We start from the raw sequence: 19,048 nt of genomic DNA on the forward strand, positions 1-19,048 counted from the left end.
TGTGTGACTCCCTTGAAACACACACCTGCGTTGGGATAACAGAGGACATAGGCTGTTGTACATTTTCCAATTGTTTCAATAAAAGGTCTCATTTCAGCTGCACCCAGAGCACAATTTAATCCAATGCTGGAAAAACAAAAAGAAGGTATTAGAAGTACCCTCTTTTATTCTAAGTATTTATACATATAAAAAGTTATGATAAAGAAAGGAGTATATTTAAAACCAAGCATATAGTAAGTCTCCTGATTCAAATCACGTTTATTCAGCTCCAGTCAGAGCCACCTCACTGAAGTTCCCTGCAACACTAAATATTTCTGCCCATGTCTCCAACATTAGATCCTGCCTACGGATGTGACGCCTTAAATAAGTTCACCGTTTAGTTAATGGTATAGCATGAAACAGAAATGTCTGCAAACTACCACTGCTAATAAACACTGGAAAGCAATACTAGAAAAAGGAAAATCTTGGAGGTAGAAGGAACATTAATGGCACATGGAAGCCACTTCAGGGGTCTTAAAGACCAAGACTCAGTCCTTGCTCCAACTGAATTGCAACGTGACATTGGACTTAGAATTTGTCCTCTTATAAATTAATTTGTAACCAAGGGGCTCTCTGTTTTGCAAATGAAACTTACTGCAGACTAAAATAAAACAAATCAAAGCAGAGCTGCTAAACCCCTCCAAAATCACACTCAGTGGGAGCTGCCGAAGTCTTCAGGAATTCAAGAATTAACTATGAAGTGACAGGACTATGTCATCTTTTATTTTTTCACATTTTACTTTTTTTCTTTTACTGTGGTTTCTAAGTGCAATGTGATATACTAGATTAGATCCTGGAACAGAAAAAGGACATTAGTGGAAAAACCTGAAACCAGAATAAAGTCAGGAGTTTAGTTAATAGTAATATACTTTTAGTTTTGACAAAAGTACCACAGATAATGCAAGATGTCTCATTAGAAAAAACTAGATGAAGAGCATATGGGAATTCTCTGTACTATCTTTGCAACTTTTCTGTAAATCTGAAATTATTCCAAAATAAAAAGTTTATTTAACAAACAAATACCCAACTCCCATTCCTGATAAAAACTCTTAGTAAACTAGGAATAGAGGGGAACTTCCTCCACTTGATAAAGAACATCTACAAAAAACCTATAGCTAACATCATACTTAATGATACAGAACTAGATGCTTTCCCCGCAAGATCGGGAACAAGACAAGGATGCCCGCTTTCACCTCCTGCTAAACATCATGCTGGGAGTCCTAGGTGAGGCAATAAGAGAAGATGGAAAATAAAAGGTATAAAGATTGGAAAGGAAGAAAAAAATTTGTCTTTGTTCACAGATAAGACTATCTATTCCAAAGAATCATCTAAAAAATTCTTAGAACCAAGGTTGTAAAGCACAAGCTTCATACACAAAAGTCAACTGTTTACCTATACACCAGCAATGAGCAATTGAAATTTGAAATACGAAACACATTATTTACAATGGCACCAAAACAAATGAAATACTTGTGTATAACTACAAAACTCTGATGAAAGAAATCAAGGCAGATCTAAATAAATGGAGATCTATACCATGTTCATCAACAGGAAGACTTAATATAGTTAAGATGTCAGTTCTTCCCAATTTTATATACATTTACACAACGCCAGTCAAAATTCCAGCAAGTTATTTTGTGGATATCAACAAACTGATTCTAAAGTTTACATGATGAAGCAAACAACCCAGAATAGCTAATACAATTCTTGAAGGAGAAGAACAAAGTCAAAGGACTGGTACTACTCGACTTCAAGACTCACTGAAAAGCTAAAGGAATCTCTGGTATTGATGAGAGAGCACAGACAAACAGATCAATGGTGCTGAATAGAGTCCAGGAACAGAATCACACAAATACAGTCAACTAATCTTTGACAAACGAGCAAAGGCAATCCAGTGGAGAAAGGATTGTATTTTCAACAAACAGTACTGGAACAACTGGACATTCACATCTGAATACATTAATCTAGATAAAGATCTTACATCTTTCATAAAAATTAATGCAAAATGGATCACAGATCTAATTGCAAATTGCAAAACTATTAAAGATATAAATATATATATAACGATTACACAGGAGAAAAATCTAGGTGTCCATGGGTTTGGAGATGAGTTTTTAGATACAACACCAGAAGTAGGATCCATGAAAGAAAGAAAAAAAAAAAAAAATGATAAGCTGGACTTCACTAAAATTACAAACTTCTGCCCCGCAAAAGATATGGTTAGGAGCATGAGAAGACAAGCCACGGACTAGGCCCAAATATTTGCAAAACACATATATGGTATCCAAAATATTTTCTTTAATTTTTAAAACTCAACAGTAAGAAAACCACCCAACTAAAACAATAAGCAAAAGATCTGAAGAGGAGCAGCTACCTCAAGGTGTTGTTGCCAAAATTAAAAGAGAGAACTCTCATAAAGCACTTAGAACCGAGCCTGGCACACAGCAAACTCTCAGTAAATGTCTATGACTCTTATTTTTACGGCCAAGGCTATAATAACAGTGAATAGAGTGCTCTGAGAAGAACATCGACCTGGGCTGGTAAGAGAGGGATGGGTCCCCGGAGAGGACCCTAGAGATGGGTCTGAAAGGCTCATGTGGCGGGGTGACCCTGCAGGGCAGGCACGGCCTCCAGGCAGGAGTAGAACGTGCACGGAAAAGGCACAGGAGGAAACTGTATAGACTCTTGGAGCTTCCATCTCACTCATGGTACAGAATTTAAACCATTTTCATCAGAAAAATAGAGAGATGTTTCAAACTAGAATGTAAAAGCCATGTTAATTTTAAAGATAAAAATCTGAGCTTTAGAATTCCCACCTTATTTCAAACTACGCTACTTCTGGTTGCTCCGCATGCAGGGAGTGAAAAAACCTTGCAAAGTTTTTAAGTGCTGATAATAGATTTAAAGTGTTGTTAGTGGGCCAAGACAGTCTTAAACCATAAGGGGGACACTTACAGACAAAAAGGCAACTCTCTGGTGGGCCCAGGGGGTATGAGAACTCTCCCCCTCCCTCAAATCGACCCATTTAGGCAGCGTCTTCTGACGTCCTCAGGGCAGTCAGAATGTACTTCAAGGAAAGACAACATCTCATGCAAGTGGTACTACAGAAATACAGAGAAGCAATCCCCTCCCGGGTCACAGTCTGTAGTCATCAGAAGAGATCCCCGTTGTGCTCGCTTCGGCAGCACATATACTAAAATTAGAAGAGATCCCCGCAAAAGGAATGGAGTCAGAAAAGAATGATCACTCACCAGAGTGGGTCTGCATGAGACACGCTGATGACAAACGCCTCCCCGGTCTGGCCAGAGAGAGTCCGCCCACTTTTATCAACAATTGTCCCTGAAATCTGAATTGAACAAAGTAAACTCCGTCAACAGCATAGACCTGAGTTAAGAATACAGTCACAGAAACAAAATAAAATGAGCAAGCTGACTTTCTTTGTTTTTTTACAAGGAAGAAAACTGTGGCACTCAAACTCCAAGGCAGCACTGTTTTCTTTAACGGTCAGAACAGATAAATGCACAGTGCCCAGGGGAGGGGTTGGAAAGCCACAGAAACAGAGAAAAGGGAAAGTCACGGTGACAAAAGCAGTGTCCAAAAAAGCTTTAGGATTCACACCTCCAGTCCCATTGGAGAAGACTTCCCCACAGATACCTCAGGTTATCCTGGTCTCCTGCTGTTCAACATCTGATTCATCTGACACCCCTTGTTTGACTCTATTCTATTCTCACCAAGCAATGGGGGCCTGCCTGTTGCATTACTGAACCGGCAGCACGCTGTCTCTGGTGCTGGACGCTTCATGGTCAGCACGCCAGTCCGTCCGCCCTCGGGCCCTAACGAGAGTGAGCCTTTGGCTTCGGGGGACCGGTTCAGCCAGGCTTCTTTGGAATAGCCCGCCTTCCACAAACCACCGCTACATTCATTTTCTGTACATTTCCACGGATAAGACTGCTAGGGGTCTAGAGGTGGTGGAAGAAGGGAGGTGAACCAAGCAAGTAGCTGGTTCCTAAAAGATACTGTCAACAGTTCCATGGCAGGAAAACAAAAACCCCACCCTCAAAATGACAATATTAATAAAAACCAAAATTCATCATGCCAATATTTGAGAACTTACAAGGATAGGCCGGGGAGCATATTCCTCTTCAAAAAGTCTGTGGACTGCAAACAAGGCTGCCTGTCGGAGAAAAAGGACACCTTTGTTTCTGAGAGACTGCGACACAGGTCAGCCTAACTGGCTGATGAGAATGCTTCCTTACCCAGACCTCTTCAGATAAGATACAAATCACCTTCCCTGGGGAGGAGGAGGAGAAACACGTCCTCCTGATAACACAAAACCCCAGGGCCCCTTTCTCAGGGGTAACACTGTACATGTTACAACAAAACAAATGCTGACTGAAAGTCCCTCCACGAACTAATACTTCCTCTGAGGAAAGGCTGAAGAGCTACTCTTTCTGCTTTCGCTCAGTCAAAATTAAAAATAGATAAATAAGAAGCCTCTGCTTTCCACAGCCTCATATATACATGGTAGGTATATGAACCAACAGTGTATGTCATTGCAAAAAAGAGCATGAGCTAGAATGGGCTGTAAAGGCACAAATCCCATGTTAATCTGTACCGTCCATGTTTTATTAAGTTCCGGGACCAGACATCAAGGTCCTCCAATGCTCAAGGTCGTTCCACATCGGAACCCACTGACACGGAGGGCCGACGGCACAAATTAAAACTATAGTGAGGTAGTATTTTTCAGCTATCAGATTGTAAAAGATCAAAAAGTTCAACAGAGAGGGTGTGGTGAAAGCAGCACTACTGTGCACTGCTTGCTGATTGGAGGATAAATGAGTACAATCTTAGAGGGAATTTGACACTAAAAATCAAAATTAACAGTGCCCAGACCCTTTAAACCTTGCAATTTCACTTGTAGAAATTTATCTTCAGAGACACTGTGCAAAAACGTATGTATGAGGATATCTGCTTTTTATTCCACACACTTATGTACCTTTGTACATATACAAAGAATATAACCACATACACATACGCACACGCATCACGCATGCTTTTATCTGCATGGAATCTCTGTCAGGACCCTCACACCAGTAATAGCAGTTGTCCCTGGGGAAGACGGCTGAATACCCACGGAATAGGAGACAGGAGGATATTTACTTTTTACTCCATACATTTATATGTCTTTTTTTTTCTTTTCTGGCCGAGCAGCACGGCTTGCGGGATCTTAGTTCCCCAACCAGAGATGGGACCAAGGCCCTTGGCAGTGAAAGCTCCAAGTCCTAACCACTGGACCACCAGGGAATTCCCATTTATGTATCTTTTGAATTTCAGAACCATGCATATATATTTATTACCTATGCATCTATGTACATATAGTAGCTATATATGAAAATATTTACTTTCATAATTAAAAAAACATTTTTTAAAAGTTAGAAACATAACCTTTTGAAGTTTCCTTCATTCTACTGGACTCAGTTAAAAATATTCAAGAATAAAATGGAATCAAGGAATTTGATTTAACTTTAATAATGGCTATTACAGTCTCCTCACTACATTAGGGGATGCACCCCAGCCCCCAGCCCAGCCTAGCCGCTTTTTTCTCCTTTAACTCACCTTGGCATTGGCGGTATCAAAAATAGTTTCAATGAGTAAGATATCAACCCCACCATCCAGAAGCCCTTTGGCCTGCTCTTTGTATGCTTCAACGAGTTCATCAAATGCTGCAAAAACCAAACCACACCCAGGACATTAGTCGTGGACATCCTCTGAAAGCCCAGGACACACTGAGCTCAGGCCTGGTGCCAGGTGAACTGACCACTGCTGGTCTATAATGCATAATTTAAGGGCAACAAGAGAAACATGGCAGTGATGGAAGTTAAAGCAGCAAACTGAACACAGATGCTCCTAAACACTTAGCACACGGGCTCACTTCCCATGTGTGAGCCGAGAATGAGTGGCTGGGTGGAAAGGTGTATGATTTCTTGAGCCCTGGCTCTTACTTTTAAGATCTTTAAAACAGATCTTTCTGGGGATGGTGTTAATCAATTCAGGGATGAGTGTGAGGAACAACTAGAGAAACGTGTCACACTCATCTGGATACAACACCGGTTGCATCACATTCTCTCACACCCTCTGGGGTAAAAGTCTGCGGTGCTGTAGATTTTGCTCCTGCCCTCTGACACCAACTCTGTCAGAGAAGAAACCTGCCTGGGGGGCAATTTCACTCTCAAACACAAAAGAGTCTAATCACTCCTAGATAAAATTTTTGTTAGAAATGTCTTGTCTTCTTCCATCTGAGAGGTCACCCCTCTCCCCACATTTGATCTCTCACCCAAGAAAGAAAAGATGCTCATATATTCAATAGAGAAGCCTACTTCATCCTATTCAGCACAAGAGACAGGAAACGTTAGCTCCTCACTGCCACACCTAGACCAGAGGGAGGACTGGCCACACGTCAGCCCAGGATGAGCAACCCCCAGTGGAAAAGTGTGGTATGTCACCAAAACCTACAATCCACACTTGCCTGAACTTGTCTTCTACACAGAATTCATTACCACACGTAGTATCATTATTATTCTGCTCTGATCATTTAATACTTTTTGTTTTTTTGTAGTCTGATGCTTAAGAAATTGACCTAGATTTCTAGACTTTTCATACACTCTCAACGCAAGTATGCTTATAGATGGTGGTTTACAACGTTTACAATGCTAGTATGCATATATAGCTTGGACTGCTTTCTGATAAATAAAGTGGGAGTCTAGTGGGTTATTCTATAACTGACCAAGGCCTGGTGTCTATATTTGCTCAACTTCTCAGTCTAAAGTTTTATTTTGATTGGTTTCATTTCTGCAGCTGATAAAGAAGCCCAAACACAACAACATGCACCTTTGAAAGCAGGCTCAAAATGCGTAATACTAATACTATGACTAATAATAGCTCACTTTTTTTTAAATCCAAATTTTGCTGCAAGAGACCATAGTTCTTTTTTTTTTTTTTTTTAATTTTATAGCTACTTTATTTATTTATTATTTATTTTTGGCTGTGTTGGGTCTTCGGTTCGTGCGAGGGCTTTCTCTAGTTGCGGCAAGCGGGGGCCACTCTTCATCGCGGTGCGCGGACCACTCCTCATCGCGGTGCGTGGGCCTTTCACTATCGCGGCCCCTCCCGTTGCGGGGCACAGGCTCCAGACGCGCAGGCTCAGTAGTTGTGGCTCACGGGCCCAGCTGCTCCGTGGCATGTGGGATCTTCCCAGACCAGGGCTCGAACCCGTGTCCCCTGCATTAGCAGGCAGATTCTCAACCACTGCGCCACCAGGGAAGCCCAGCTCACTTTTTATTTTAATGTTTACTACATTCCAGGGACTGCTGTAAGCCCTTAAGTCACAATAATCCTTAAGTAGATGTTGGTATTGGCCCCATTTTACAGATTTATAGATTACTGAAACACAGAGGTACTTGCCCAAGGTCAATGATTATATCTCATACTCACTGATGTTCCTGTAATCTGGTCTTTCCACAGATGGGGACACAGAGAGTGTCTTGTTAGTTGGACCCAGAGCTCCTGCCACATATCTCTTAATTCCTTTAGGAAAAGAAAAACAAGTGTGAAATCTCTAAACAGCTCATAAGTTAATACGCTATCAGATTTCCCCTAGAACACAGGTATATAATCCTTTGTCCGTAACTCTGAAATCCAAAAAGCGCAAAAGCCCCACTTTTTTCCTTAATTCATTTGACAACAAAACTTGACCTCTCCTAAACTACAAGAGGCTATTTACAGTCTTTACCTCACTTAGTGGACGATTCATAGATTTTACTGCAAACAGATGTTTGATTATGAGGCTGTCTTGGATCCCACTGAGGAAATGATGAAATATAAAGTATGTGCACATGTTACCGCCAAGCCAACCCAAAAAACTCTGAATTCTCACACATGTGGCTTCAAAGCATTTCAGTTAGTAATCCTTTTCTATCACCATAGCTATGCTTGGACAAATGCTCTCTCTCCCTACTGTTAAGAAACCCTGAAGGTCGTGAACATAGGTTTTGCAAAAGTTCCTCACAGTAGCATTGATCTTGAAATGCTCTCCACTGCTGTACTGCAGGGCCTTTGCTGGGGGAAAATATTAAATCACGATGAACAATTATAAAGTCTGAAATTCAAGTACGAAGCAGGTCAAATCTCACATTAAAACTCTTTCAAGAATGTTTTAATAAGCTTTCCTCTAGGCTAGAGTCTAGGTGCTTCTAAAGAAGCCGGAGATGTTGTGTTCCTTACATATCGGAACACAGGGCAGGGCCATAGTGCTCATCACCTTTGGTGGTTTTAACCAGGTGGTTATGTTTTACCATCTAACTGGAGCCAACTACCCACTAGCTGATAGCCCAGCCTTTGAACAGCTTACAAGCCCCGATATTCTTTATCTTCCCCAAAGCTGAACAATAACGTGGGTGTAAGAAAAACGTCCTTGTCTTTCCCTGCTTCAGCTGGTTTGATAGCCTCTGACCTGTGACTTTGTTGGGGCAACAGTCTATGCCCTTCCGATTTCAACATTATCTCTCAGAAACGGAGCTCCTATAAATTGCTTCAGTCTTCATTAGTATGCTGTGTCTAACTTCCCAACAATTTTGCTTTACGTCTTCCCTGTTGGCAACAATTTCACGTTTCCAAATCTTCAGGGGCTCCATGTATTTCTTCTATTCCTTTCCCGCCCTCAAAGCCTCCCCTCCAGCTGGTGCCCAAGTGTTCTTATGGCAGCCAGCCAGGAGGCTAGTTATTTCGGGGAGGCACTTTTCAAATCCCAGCAAGACTGACTCTCATGCCACCCTCCTTGTGTGCTACACAGCGCCTTCAAAGACACTAGTGGTATGAAGTAGAACACGCTCAAAAGACAATCTCTCTTTACCTAAATAAGGCAAAATCACAGGGATGAGGGTAGCTTTCAAGCGAGAAGATCAAATATCTTAATGATCACCAATGTAACCAAAACAGCTGTGCCTCAATAACCAAAAGACATACTTCCAAAGGGAGACAAATCATTTTAGCTGTAAATGTACAAGGAAGTCACGGTTCTAGCTACAAGGTTAGGATAAAACACCCAGCAGAGTAAACACAGCGTAAACCCTGAGCCCAAGGCCCAAGGAAACAGAGTCAATTCAGAGGGACACTGAATGCTTGACTATGAAACTGCAGAGAAGTAACCTACAAACAAGTACGTGATGGTGTCTGCAGTGCTGCTGTAGGCCAACTGTCGCGAAAGGAAAAGGGGCAGTAAGGACAGTATATTATAGCTGAGGATGTCAAAGGAAACAGCTTTGTAAAAAAAAGAGAGAAAACTGTTCCTTACCTGTCTGGAGAGTGATCTCCTCAGCTGCTTTTCTGGCCACTCCCGCAGAGCACTTGTTCATCCTATAGGCCTAACACATCAACTGCAAATGTTAGTTTGTCCTTCTTTCCCTCCATAAAATAAATAAGGAATTCATGACCTTCTAAAACACAGTTTTATTCAGTAAGGAAAGGTGGAGTGAATTAGTTTGAGGTCTGAATGAAAACTTAGTCAAAAAGGCCTACCAGCGGCCCCAGCCTTGAGGGCAACAGGAAAGGCAAGAGTCTTTGGGAACTGCTTTTACGGTCTTCCACAGAACCATGAGCCATCTGGCAAAAAGGGCAATCTCTGGACGTCTGGCATGTCAGAATAAGCTGATGTAGTGAAATATTCGGAGAGTTAGAAAATAGCATAGTAATGGAAAAAGCAGGGGCTTCAGAGACAGAAGACCTGGGTTCTAAAACCAGCTCTGTCACTACCTGCCCGGGTGGTTCCCTTAGAACTCCTCCAGGTCCTGGCTTCCTACACCGTACAATGGTTGGAATCAGTGGGTCTTAAGTTTTTGTAGATTATGAAACTCTTGAGAATTTGGAGAAGGGCCATGAACCCTCTCACTAGGAAATAAAGCAAGCATGCAGAAACACACAAAGTAGTGCCTGCAAGTTTTACCGAAATACACTCAAGCCCATTCATTTACGTATTGTCTGTTGCTGCCTTTTTTTTTTTTTTAAACATCTTTATTGGAGTATAATTGCTTTACAATGGTGTGTTAGTTTCTGCTTTATAACAAAGTGAATCAGTTATACATATGCATATGTTCCCATATCTCTTCCCTCTTGCATCTCCCTCCCTCCCACCCTCCCTATCCCACCCCTCTAGGTGGTCACAAAGCTCCGAGCTGATCTCTCTGTGCTATGTGGTTGCTTCCCACTAGCTATCTATTTTACATTTGGTAGTGTATATATGTCCATGACACTCTCTCACCCTGTCACATCTCACCCCTCCCCCTCCCCATATCCTCAAGTCCATTCTCTAGTAGGTCTGTGTCTTTATTCCCATCTTGCCACTAGGTTCTTCATGACCTTTATTTTCCCTTAGATTCCATATATATGTGTTAGCATACTGTATTTGTTTTTCTCTTTCTGACTTACTTCACTCTGTATGACAGACTCTAACTCCATCCACCTCACTACAAATACCTCCATTTCATTTCTTTTTATGGCTGAGTAATATTCCATTGTATATATGTGCCACATCTTCTTTATCCATTCATCCGATGATGGACACTTAGGTTGCTTCCATGTCCTGGTTGCTGCTTTTGCACTATAATGCCAGCATTGAGTAGTTGCAAAAGAGACTGTACGTAGCCAACAAAGCTTTAAATATTTACTGTCTGGCCCTTAACGGAAAATGTTTGCCAACTCCTGCCCTCAAATAATTCCCCTGATAACCCACAAGGCAAGTGATTTCACAAAGCCCCATCACCAGCAGCGAAAACAGTGTCAGAGCACTCAGGACTACATGCATGAACACAGAGGCACGTTCTGGAAAAATCCCACCCAGATATGGGGACCTCAGCATCTACCATATATTTTCATCATTATCAGTTTACAAAATTTGAATATGGAAGCATCCTGTTGACTAAAAAGAAATGAAATCCTTTACCCCACACCCACTAGGATGCCTACTATCAGGAAAAAACAAAAAGAGAAACAGAACAAATGCTGGCAAAGATGTGTAAAAACTGGAAACCTTGTACACTATTGGCAGGTATACAAAATGATGCAGCCACTGTGGAAAACAGTATGGTGGTTTCGCAAAAAATTAAACATTGAATTAGTGTATAGTTCGGCAACTCTACTTCTGGTTATGTATATATACTCAAAGGAAATGAAAGCAGGGATGAAGAACAGATTATCTGTACACCGTGCTCATAGCAACATTGTTCACAGTAGCCAAAAGGTGGAATCAGCCCATGTCCCTCAACGGATGAATGAATAAACAAAATGTGGCATATCCATACGGTGGAATATTATTCAACCTCGAAAGAGTACGATATTCTGATACATGCTACAACATCAGTGAACCTTGGGGACATTAAACTAAGTGAAACAAGATAAGTCACAAAAGGACAAAAACTGTATGATCCACTCATATAAGGTAGCTAGGGGAGTTAAATTCATAGAGACAGAAAGTAGAATGGTGGTTTCTAACGGCTGAGGTGGAAGGGAAAATTGGGAATTATTGTTTAATGGGTACAGAGTTTAAGTTCTACAAGGTGAAAAGAGTTCCACGGACAGATGGTGGTAACGGTAGCACAACAATGTGAATGTACTTAATGCCACTGAACTGTACACTTAAAATTGGTTAAAATGGTAAATTTTATGTTACCTGTATTTTTCCACAATTTTTTTAAAAAAGGAAACCAAATCTGTCACCCGACTTAAAAAGGCTTCACAGAACTGTGCACATGGCCAATCATTATGCTTTTATTCACAGTCACTGCATAATAAGTATCGTTTTTATTTGATTATTACTTGCCCATAAAGAAACCAGCTGGAAAATGAATGGGCTGTTGTGTTTATAAGCAGAAGCGATTCTAACCATTTTCCCCATCTGACCACAAATAATACATAACTAGGCATTAGCTTGACTCTGCAGCTTTGGCTGGTTTTCTCACTAGCAATTACCAGTGCAGCAAACGCTCATGAATATCTTAGATACAAGGAAAAATGAAATCCTTACCAAGTGTTCGAGGCCATAGTCAGCTTGGGCAATAGCAGTGCTGCTAAAAGTATTTGTTTCAATGATATCTGCCCCAGCCAGCAAGTAATCCTGCCACGAGAGAAAGTAATGTCAATGCTATGAGTTTTAGAATCCCTGTCCCCCAACAATAAACTAGTCTTTTCCTCACCAAGGCCACCAAACATCTTTTGACCACTTACTAAGTGCAAGGCACTGTACTAGATAGAGGCCGGGGATGCAAAAAGACCTACGGATTTCATAGAAATGCCTGTGGTATGAATAAATAAACACAGAACTTGAATTCAGACAAAGTTCACTTGCGGTGTGAATTGAGTCAAGTTCCTTAAACTCTGTGAGTTTCAGTTTCCTCATTTGAAAGTAGTTTAACCTTACTTCACCGGGTGGCCAGATGATGGTACAGATCACACGCCAAGCTTCTAGCACACGATGGCCCTCAACAAACATTCCTTCTGTTCCTTTGCCAGCTCTCTGCTTCAGCGCGGTCAGAGCCCCGCTGAGAAGGGCTCTATCTCTGCAATCTTGATTCTGACCACAGTCGCTTCAGTCCACAGCTCCTGGTCCCTCTGAGCCACATCTGCACCCTTACGAAACCCTGAGGACCTCGGTGCCCTCTGGTTCTCCCTGTTTGAAACCTTTCTGTCTTGTTTCACTCTTTGGACACCATCTCAACCTCAATCCGATGAAAATTCTGGAATCTCTTGATCTTCCAATAGTAAGCCCAACCCCACCTAAGCAGATGGACACTGTTTGCAGAAGAGCTGGGAAATGAAAACCAAGGTTCACACATTTATAGTAAGTCACAAACATCCCAACTATCTATCACTAGGGAAATGGCCAAATAAACTATAATATGTCCATTTTATTACATGCTATGTGGCAGCTAAAAAACAGTGTGCACATATATCTACATATACTAACACAGAAAATCTCCAAAAGTATTGAGTAGAAAAACAAAATTGACTGATATGTAAACCATGACACCATTAAGTTTAAAACATACATACACACAAATAGTACTGAGTTTTCTACAGATATCTATATGTATACACATACATACATAATATATACATATACATAAATGCATAACAAATGATCTGGAAAGACATACACCAACTAGTATAAGTGGTTATCTCTGGGGAAAAAACAGAAATTTGCAGTAGTGGTTAAAAGGGAATTTATTCTTATCTATGGGTTCTGTTTTATAAGAACAAATTAAAATTTAGTTTTTCAACAAAGAGCAAGAAAAACTGAAAACAACCTTAATGTCTAAGAATAAGGTTAGTTAAGTAAATGATGATATATATGTAGAATAGATTATTATGAAGTTATTAAAACCATGTCTCAGGATATTTAATGCTCATGGTATTAAGTAAAAAATGCAAATTATAAAATAGTATGAAGTAATAATAATCCAAATTTAATTTTAAAAAGCCAAACACAGAAAACTAGACTGAAATATAAATTAAAATATGTGAATGGCAATTATGTCTTGGTATCGATATTACAGGTGGTTTTAATTTTCTCCTTTATGCTTTCTACAGCATCTAGCTATTTTATTTTTGTAACAATGAACACATATTGTCTTTATAATTAGGGAAAAAATATTTCTAAATTCCTAGTTATTATTTTCTCCAATTGTGTGTAGATTTAAAATTTTAAATAATATAAAGTTTAAAAGGTGCTTCTTCTAGCTCTTCACCCTTTCTCTCCACCTTCTTTCCCGGAACAATATCCCACTCATGGGCTCCGGATATGACACCCCTGAGATTACAAGCATATTCTCACCAATTGAAAACACGTGTGATATGGGCAAGCTACTTAATTTCTCTACTCCTCAGTTTTCCCATGTATCAATAGAAAGCTGTCAAGATTAAAGGAGGCCATTAATGACAGCAAGGCCGCAGGCTACCAACAGGTGTTTTAAATATTGGTTCCTGTTGGTCTCAACCTATCAACAGTGATGAGCTAGGAATGCCTGATGCACTCACATGGGCCCTTACCGCCTGTGCTGAGCCAGGACCAAGCCAATGCCACAGCTACACTGGCGCTATTGGTTCTTATTATGATTGCAAGACTCACCTCAGCAACAACCATCAGGGAACTTTTGAAAACAAACAAGGTTTATTGCTCACGGGTCCTGGAGAGTACAGGCATGCCCGGGCCATACAGTGAGGTAGCTGGGGAAGGCATGGGTTGGGCAGGAATGACCGAGACAACCGGGGGTTCTGCCTTTACTGGGGTCAATGAGGGGGTGCCTAGGGCTTTGTAGGTTCACTCTTTATTGGAGAACTTAAAACCTAAGAGCAGGGATTAGGGCTCAGGAAGGAAAAAGCAGGGTAATTCATCGAGGTTACCCAGGGCTTTCTAAAAAGGGAATTTCATGGCTGGGGGAAGCCTGGTTCCTGGTCTGGCTGTTTAGCTAGCAGATGTGTCACACAGCTGGCAGGGTGTTTACTGACATAGATGCCTCTTAAACAATGCCTCCGCAACCAAAAGCTTAATGTCAGGTGCTTACATTACAATCAAAAAAGCTTAGTGTCAGACACTTGCACTTCAAATAGAACCTGGCCATTCCATTAAAATTAAGTATCAGGGGATCAGCTCTATGGTCAGTAACTCCACTAGAAATAACTAAGTGGGAAAATAACCCAGTCTTTTTCCCTTCCTCACCCATGAACACGACACGGTCTCTACATCCAGAGAACTACAGCTAATCAATATTCCCCCACGAATGGGACAGCTAGGTTACACCTTATGGTATTTACAGTCATTTTTGCTTCACGTCCCTACCTTGGGAAACTTGCTGTTCTATCTACATGCCTATCTAACTCACAGGACAAAGATTCATTCCCTCTAAAAACATTTACTGGGACTTCCCTGGTGGTGCAGTGGTTAAGAATCCGCCTGCCAATGCAGGGGACAAAGGTTTGAGCCCTGGTCCAGGAAGATCCCACATGCCGCGGAGTAACTAAGCCCGTGAGCCACAACTACTGAGCCCGCATGCTGCAACTATTGAAGCCCACACTCCTAGAGCCCGTGCTCCACAACAAGAGAAGCCACTGCAATGAGAAGCCCGCGCACCGCAATAAAGACTCAAAGCAGCCAAAAATAAATAAATAAATAAAATTTATTAAAAAAAAAAATTTACTGACTTACTATGTGCAAGATACTGTTTTAGGCAGTAGGGATTCAGCAGTGAAAAGCAGACCCAAATTCCTGCCCTCAGGAAGCTCATACTCTAGTGATAATCCACTTGAATAAGGACAAAACCACACGTCATGGGCTGGGCTGGGTGTCGGGGGTTGGGGGAGGGTGGTGATTTCACCAACTGCATAATAAGAACTGATGTTTGTAACCACGCCAAGCAATTCATACCCATGATGGCATTCCCAATCCACAATATACTGGAATTTTATAATGCTATTTGACTACATACTCTCAGGCCTCGCAGAAAAACTCGTAGAACCAAAACTCTTCAAGGATCAATTTAAAATCTTCCAGTAACTACAATTTCCATTATGACCAAAGGAAAGGCATTCCTAGCTCTTCTTCAAATGAAAACCATTCTGCATCTGATCTAGAACAAAGTCTTGATCACCCAAGAGAAGGATCCCTTCCACCCTCAATGAATCATTTAATCACTGATTCATTTGAGTTTTTTTTCTTTGAGTCTGAAAGGTAACAAAAGCAAAAAATAAACAGGTGGGACTATATCAAACTAAAAAGTATCTGCACAGCAAAGGAAACCATCAACAAAATGAAAAGGTAACCTACTGAATGGGAGAAAATATTTGCAAATCATGTGTCTGATAAGGATATCCAAAATAGACAAAGAACTCATACAACACAGTAGCAAAAAAAAAATCCAAACAATCTAATTCAAAAATGGGCAGAAAAAAAAAAAAAAAATGGGCAGAAGACAGGACTTCCCTGGCAGTCCAGTGGTTAAGACACCACACTTCCACTGCAAGGGGTGCAGGTTCGATCCCTGCTCGAGGAACTAAGATCCTACATGCCTCGCAGCACGGCCAAAAAAAAAAAAAAATGGGCAGAAGATCTGAATAGACATTTTTCCAAAGAAGACATACAGAGGGCCAACAGGTACATGAAAAGATGCTCAACATCACTAATCATCAGGGAAAATGCAAATTAAAACCACAAAATATCACCTCTCACCTATCAGAATGCCTATTATCAAAAAGATAAGAAATAACAAGTGTTGTTGAGGAGGTGGAGAAAAGGGAATCCTCTCGCACTGTTGGCAGGAATGTAAATTTGTGCAACCACTATGGAAAACAGAATGCAGGTTCCTCAAAAAATTAAAAATAGAACTGCTATATGATCCAGCAATTCTATTTCTGGGTAATACCCAAAGAAAACAAAAACACTAACTCAAAAAGATAGATGCACCCCCATGTTCACTGCAGCATTATTTACAGTTGCCAACATATGGAGACAATCTAAGTGTCCACTGATGGCTGAATAAAGGAAATGTTATATGCATATGCAATGGAATATAACTGAGCTATAAAAAGGAAGGAAGGTGGTTGCCAGAGGTGGAGGGTGGAGGGAAGGGGAAATGGATGAAAGGGTCAAAAGGTACAAACTTCCAGTTATAAAATAAATAAGTCATGGGGATGTAATGTACAGCATGGTGACTACTGTTAATACTACTGCATTGTATATTTGAAAGTTGCTAAGAAAGTAGATCTTAAAAATCCTCATCACAAGGAAAAAAAATTTGCAACTGTGTAGGGTAACAGATGTTAGCTAGACTTACTATGGTGACCATTTCACAATATATACAAATTGCAAATCATGACGTTGTACACCTGAAACCAATGTTATGTTCTTTGTCAATTATGCCTCAATTTTTTAAAAAACGTCTGAAACACCTATAACAATGTCCTTCTCCAAAAGATAAAACTTTACTTCCCTGGTAAATATGTTTGTCCTTCAAATTGAATCCAGACCAGAAAAACAGATTAAATCACCTTATTATCTCTTCTAGTCATAATCCTATGAAATTCCCACGATAAGCTATGAAACAGTTAAGTCCTACACTTATTCTTAAATTTTAAAAGTCTAGCAATACCCAGTTACTTACTTCTGATTTATGTTGGCTAGCCATTTTTTTAATTTGTTTTTTGGTCATGCCACACAGCTTGCAGGATCTTAGTTCCCTGACCAAGGCTAGTCATTTTTATTAAAGACAGGAAAATGGCATGAAAGAACACGGGATTTCAAGTCAGTAAACCTCTGTAACGTCAGGCAAGTTATTTAAACTCTAGAGGTGCTCAGTTTCCAAATCTACAAAATGAGAATAACAACTACCTTTCAGTTTTACTTCATCAGGGCTGTTGTGGTGACTTAAATAAGTTAGTGTAGGTAAAAACCCTAACTTGTCCAGGATTTTATGGTTTTTCACTGTCGTTGAAATGCCTCAAAAGGCAGAAAACCTGCCCTCCTCATTTCCTTATCTTGAATGCTCAATACCGTGCACGACTTTTACATGGTGCCCAAAACCTGCTTTCTGAATAAGGCACCTCTATCTGAACAAGTCACCCCTTTCTTCTGTCTCCCCCAGAGCACTTGGCCCAGTGGTCTGCCCTCAGGACACCAAAGGCCTTTCGGAATGACAGGATGAAAATATAAGAACCTGGGGATGCTTTACCTTGTGGATTTGGTAAATGACATTGGGCTGAGTTATACTTAAAATGTCATTGTTGCCTTTCAGGGGCCTGGCGTGATCTTTAAATTCTCGTCCTCGGAAGTCGTCCTCACTCAGCTTGTGCCGCTGGATCACGGTCCCCATCCCGCCGTCAAGCACCATAATCCTCTCCCGCAGGATGGCGTCGATCTCATCCTGCAGGGTCTTCTTCATTCCTGCTTTAAGGAAAGTGAAAATCTGACTTTACAAAATGAACGGGGGAAAACGTGTGTGGAGAGGGAGTGTAGACTAAATTATACTAATTCACAACAGGGAGTAAATGGGGCTCATAAAACATGAGCTTGGGGCTTCCCTGGTGGCGCAGTGGTTGAGAATCTGCCTGCCAATGCAGGGGACACGGGTTCGAGCCCTGGTCTGGGAAGATCCCACATGCCACGGAGCAGCTGGGCCCGTGAGCCACAATTACTGAGCCTGCGCGTCTGGAGCCTGTGCTCCGCAACAAGAGAGGCCGCGATGGTGAGAGGCCCGCGCACCGCGATGAAGAGTGGTCCCCACTTGCCGCAACTAGAGAAAGCCCTCGCACAGAAACGAAGACTCAACACAGTCATAAATAAATAAATAAATAAATAAGAACGTGAATTTCTAAAAAAAAAAAAAACATGAGCTTGTAACCTTGTGGCATTTGACAAATGCTGCCCCAAAATGTTTACATTAAATAACAATGCTTAATGAAATAGGACACTGTACACAGCACAGAATCACTGGTAAAGCACCACACCAAGGTTAAAGTAGGCTCTAGTTGTTCCTGTTTCAAAGGTGAGCAAAACAGGCAGCAAAGAGCCAAGTGTTACAAGGCCAGGCCACCTGCCGGAGAACATCTTTAGGGCTCTCTGTTGGTTCTGTGCTTGCGTCCCCTCAATACGGAGATTTAGCTTGATAACTGAAAGCCATCAATAATTCCAAACTGCCATTTAGACTGTTAACTTTGACCGTCTCTCCCACCTACTGCCAGAACTCACATAGCCTACACACAGGGTTTTCCTCACCCCTGCTCCATCTCTGGACCGATGACTGCCTAACACCCTGGAGCTTCTCAACTCTCCCCGTGCCCTTGACTTCTCCTAATTCCCAGTCCTCAAAAGCCCCAAGGCCTACTCCTTCCAATCCTACTTTATGGTCTCCAAGAACTACTGGAAAGCCACAAAACCATGCTGTTCGGAGCCACTGAAAATTCCTAACATCGA

General features: G+C 41.2%; 1 protein-coding gene across 3 annotated transcripts in view; it reads right to left on the reverse strand.

Moving 5' to 3' along the window:
• MTR (5-methyltetrahydrofolate-homocysteine methyltransferase) overlaps window positions 1-19,048 on the reverse strand; it is a 110,676-nt gene that overhangs the window by 85,367 nt on the left and 6,261 nt on the right. Inside the window, exons 2-9 of one of the 3 annotated variants that reach the window (XM_082425502.1) lie at window positions 17,808-18,022; window positions 12,113-12,202; window positions 9,389-9,458; window positions 7,531-7,623; window positions 5,656-5,762; window positions 4,154-4,213; window positions 3,291-3,385; window positions 26-126 (exon numbers count right to left, since the gene is read on the reverse strand). In XM_082425502.1, coding sequence (XP_082281628.1) covers window positions 26-126; window positions 3,291-3,385; window positions 4,154-4,213; window positions 5,656-5,762; window positions 7,531-7,623; window positions 9,389-9,458; window positions 12,113-12,202; window positions 17,808-18,022 — 831 coding nt within the window. Of the gene's footprint in view, window positions 1-25; window positions 127-3,290; window positions 3,386-4,153; window positions 4,214-5,655; window positions 5,763-7,530; window positions 7,624-9,388; window positions 9,459-12,112; window positions 12,203-17,807; window positions 18,023-19,048 lie in introns of those variants that run through there. The other 2 variants (XM_082425503.1, XM_082425504.1) reach the window with 2 other exon arrangements.

This window comes from Balaenoptera physalus (assembly GCF_965194825.1).
Source record: "Balaenoptera physalus genome assembly, chromosome: 14".
NCBI lineage: Eukaryota > Metazoa > Chordata > Mammalia > Artiodactyla > Balaenopteridae > Balaenoptera > Balaenoptera physalus.